We start from the raw sequence: 2,991 nt of genomic DNA, 5'->3' as shown, positions 1-2,991 counted from the left end.
TGGTGACAAATTGAATAATAGTTCTAGGGACTTATTCTCCGTTTGGATTGAGAAGTGATTTCAACTCAACTTATTTTATCTTATCATTATAATTTTTTCAAATTTCTATACAAAATATAATTAAAAAAATTTAAATTTTTTCAAATCTAAAAATAATAATATATTAAAAAATAATATTCTAAAAATATTTTATTCAACTTTTAACCATCTTAATTCATCTCATCTCAACTCACTATCCAAATGACATCTTAGTATATTTTATCCGGTTAAGAGAAATTTAAAAATAAAATAAATAGATTTAAAAATTAAACATAAAAATGTAAAAGTAAAATAATATTATTTTTTCAGCTCCATCTATGTGTATTATAAAATAATAAATTTATTGTTTTTTTTTTTATAACTTTAAGAAAATAATAACTTTTTATTTTTTATAACTATTTTATTAAATTTCTTTTTGATGAAACGATAGATTTTCTCAGTTGTATCAAACGTATTATAGGTTATTAAGCGGCCGAGACAGTTGCAGGTTATTAACAGCTTTACTGCATTCTTGAGTGAAGACTGAAGAGCTCCATTTCCAGCGACCGGTGGGTCGCCCTAAAGGTGAAGGAGAAGAGGAGGACCTTTAGGGTTTCGAAGTCGCCTGAGCTGCAATCCACTTGTGGAATGCTCTAATTGACGAACATTTCTGGGAATCGGAAAGCGGGAGTGTTGTTATCTTCTACCTATGCTTTCAATCTTGATAGGTATTTCATATTCTGGAAGAAAAGGCAATCCTTTGTTGTTAAGAAATTTGATGCTATTATTATCTGAAAGTATGAAAAACTAGTCTTTGTTCTGTTTATTCATTTGGTATGGAGAATGCATATTCTTGTTATGATGTGAAATTAGGTCTAGGAATGAAAAATATTCTTTATCATGCTTCTCTCAATTTGACATAAAAGAGTAGTTGAGAACGCTCGTATATTCGCACCTTTCTGATGAGTATGATTTCATCAATATTATTATGCTAAAAGATTCAATTACGTCTTTAAATTATAGGATTTTCCCCAGGAATTCAGGATGCGCAGTGGCTACATTTTCGCTTTGAGAGAATTAAAACACATTAGTAATCCATTTTACCAACATATATGGTAGCGATTTCAACGTTGGTATCTTATGCTTATCACTGCCGTTTTCATCCTCTCTCTCTCAATTTGGCTGGATTTTTTTTCCAGTTCGATACAATGTTGACCTGATTTCTTATGTTTGTGATTCTGCTATTGCTTGAAGTGAAGGAAATTTCAGATTGTATTTGTTCTGGTGCAAAAAGACAAAAGAAATAGATTCTCTTACTTTCTACTTCTATGCCATTGCATTTGAACTGTAATGCATGCATAGAGTGAGTCTCTTGAGATTATGTTTGTGCCTTCTGCTTTTCATATGTAGTTCCATTTCACATACTTGCCAATTTGTCATTGCTTGGTTCAATTTTGTAAGTATGAAATTTTATTGTTATTATTGCTTGAGTTCCAAACTTTTCTCTTCTAGGTGATGATACTACAACTCTTTTACAACTATTTTAAACTCATTTTACAATCAGCGAGTGTAATTGTGTCACTTCATTAAAAATACTTGTGATATTACATAGTTACCCTATCTATTTGAAACAGAGTTATAAAATAGTTGTAAATAAAGTGCATGTTTATAATTTTTCCATCTTTTTTGACAAGTTTCCAAAGTTTCAAACTGATCTACCATGCTTATCAAAAGACCAGATTTGGGCTTTCTTTCCAGCATGCTTACTGATTTGGACTCTCATTTAATCAGCTTTTTGAGAAGGTGTGCTGGAAATGGAAAACACAGACACAGTGCAGGAAACAGAGTCTTCATCGAGAGGGGTTTTCAAGTTACTTGGAGAACCTGCGATAGTTATTAATGGGGTGCCCCACATGTCCCCAAATGACAGCACTCCTGTTCTCTCTAACACTGTAAATAATGCAGAATCGAATGGGAATACAGTTTTCGGTGACTGGTTGGAAGGGCGGACAGTTCAAAAGTTGTTCGGGGAGCAATATTATTCTGGTATGGTTACCGAGTTTGACAAAGAGTCAGGGTGGTACAGAGTGGTATATGAAGATGGTGACTTTGAAGATCTTGACTGGCATGAGTTGGAAGAGGTGCTTCTGCCCTTGGACATAACAGTTCCACTGAGATCATTAGCACTTAAGACTATCAGGAGAAGCAAGAAAGTTGTCAACAAATCCGGGAAAAATGTTGGTCATTCTCGAATCGGTAAAGCCAAAAATGTGGCAAGTAAGGGAAAGAAAATTTCGGAGCATGAAGAGGCAAAGGTTGACAAAGCTCAATTGTTCATAGAGGGTAAGCAGGAATAGGTTGCACCATTTTAATAAAATCCCAAAGGCATTAACTGCTTCGTGAAAATGATAATTGGAAGATTGGCGTTGCAAGATGGACAGAACAAAATTATGTGACTCAGGAGAAGCCAAAATGTGAATAGCTGTTGTTACATGGTAAACTTGGGACTGAGAATCCGATGATTTTAGTCTGAATGTTTGCTGTGTTTGTTGTTTGTGAATTGCGGTGCAAATGTAGTGGAATCGGCAAAACTGACTGTACTTGTATGGAACCTTTTTTCAAATGTTGAGCAATGAATAAAGAAATAACAACTCCCATGTGATGCTCTCCTCAATTCGCATGGTGACATTAGGTATTTTTATTTCCACATCACTCAAAACAGAAAAAAGAAATGAAAGAGAAGAAAATCAACACTCCTAGGAGATTGGGTGGCAATTCGTGTTTGCTGGTCATGTTTATGTCGTGTCAAGTTATGAACATTAGTCTCATTTGGATGTTAAGATGAGATGAGATGAAAAATCTGTAAATAGTAATAAAATTCATGAATAATAGTAAAATGATTTGAGTTAAGATATTTTATGGAGTTTTAAGAAATGAGAAAAAAGATAAATATAAATATTGTAAAGTTAAAAT

The 2,991-nt window shown here is 33.2% G+C and overlaps 1 protein-coding gene across 1 annotated transcript; it reads left to right on the top strand.

The window, feature by feature from the left end:
• Window positions 1-502: 502 nt before the first annotated feature.
• LOC108985287 (dirigent protein 17-like) lies at window positions 503-2,692 on the top strand. The gene is made up of 2 exons (XM_018957531.2): window positions 503-746; window positions 1,810-2,692. Exon 2 carries the CDS (start codon window positions 1,833-1,835, stop codon window positions 2,373-2,375), a length of 543 nt encoding a protein of 180 aa, XP_018813076.1. The 5' UTR covers window positions 503-746; window positions 1,810-1,832; the 3' UTR covers window positions 2,376-2,692.
• The last annotated feature ends 299 nt before the right edge of the window (window positions 2,693-2,991 follow it).

The sequence above is a fragment of the Juglans regia genome, chromosome 4 (assembly GCF_001411555.2).
Source record: "Juglans regia cultivar Chandler chromosome 4, Walnut 2.0, whole genome shotgun sequence".
In the NCBI taxonomy this organism is placed as follows: domain Eukaryota; kingdom Viridiplantae; phylum Streptophyta; class Magnoliopsida; order Fagales; family Juglandaceae; genus Juglans; species Juglans regia.
Note: the sequence above shows the minus strand (reverse complement) of the source record. Positions and strands in the feature narration are given on the sequence as shown.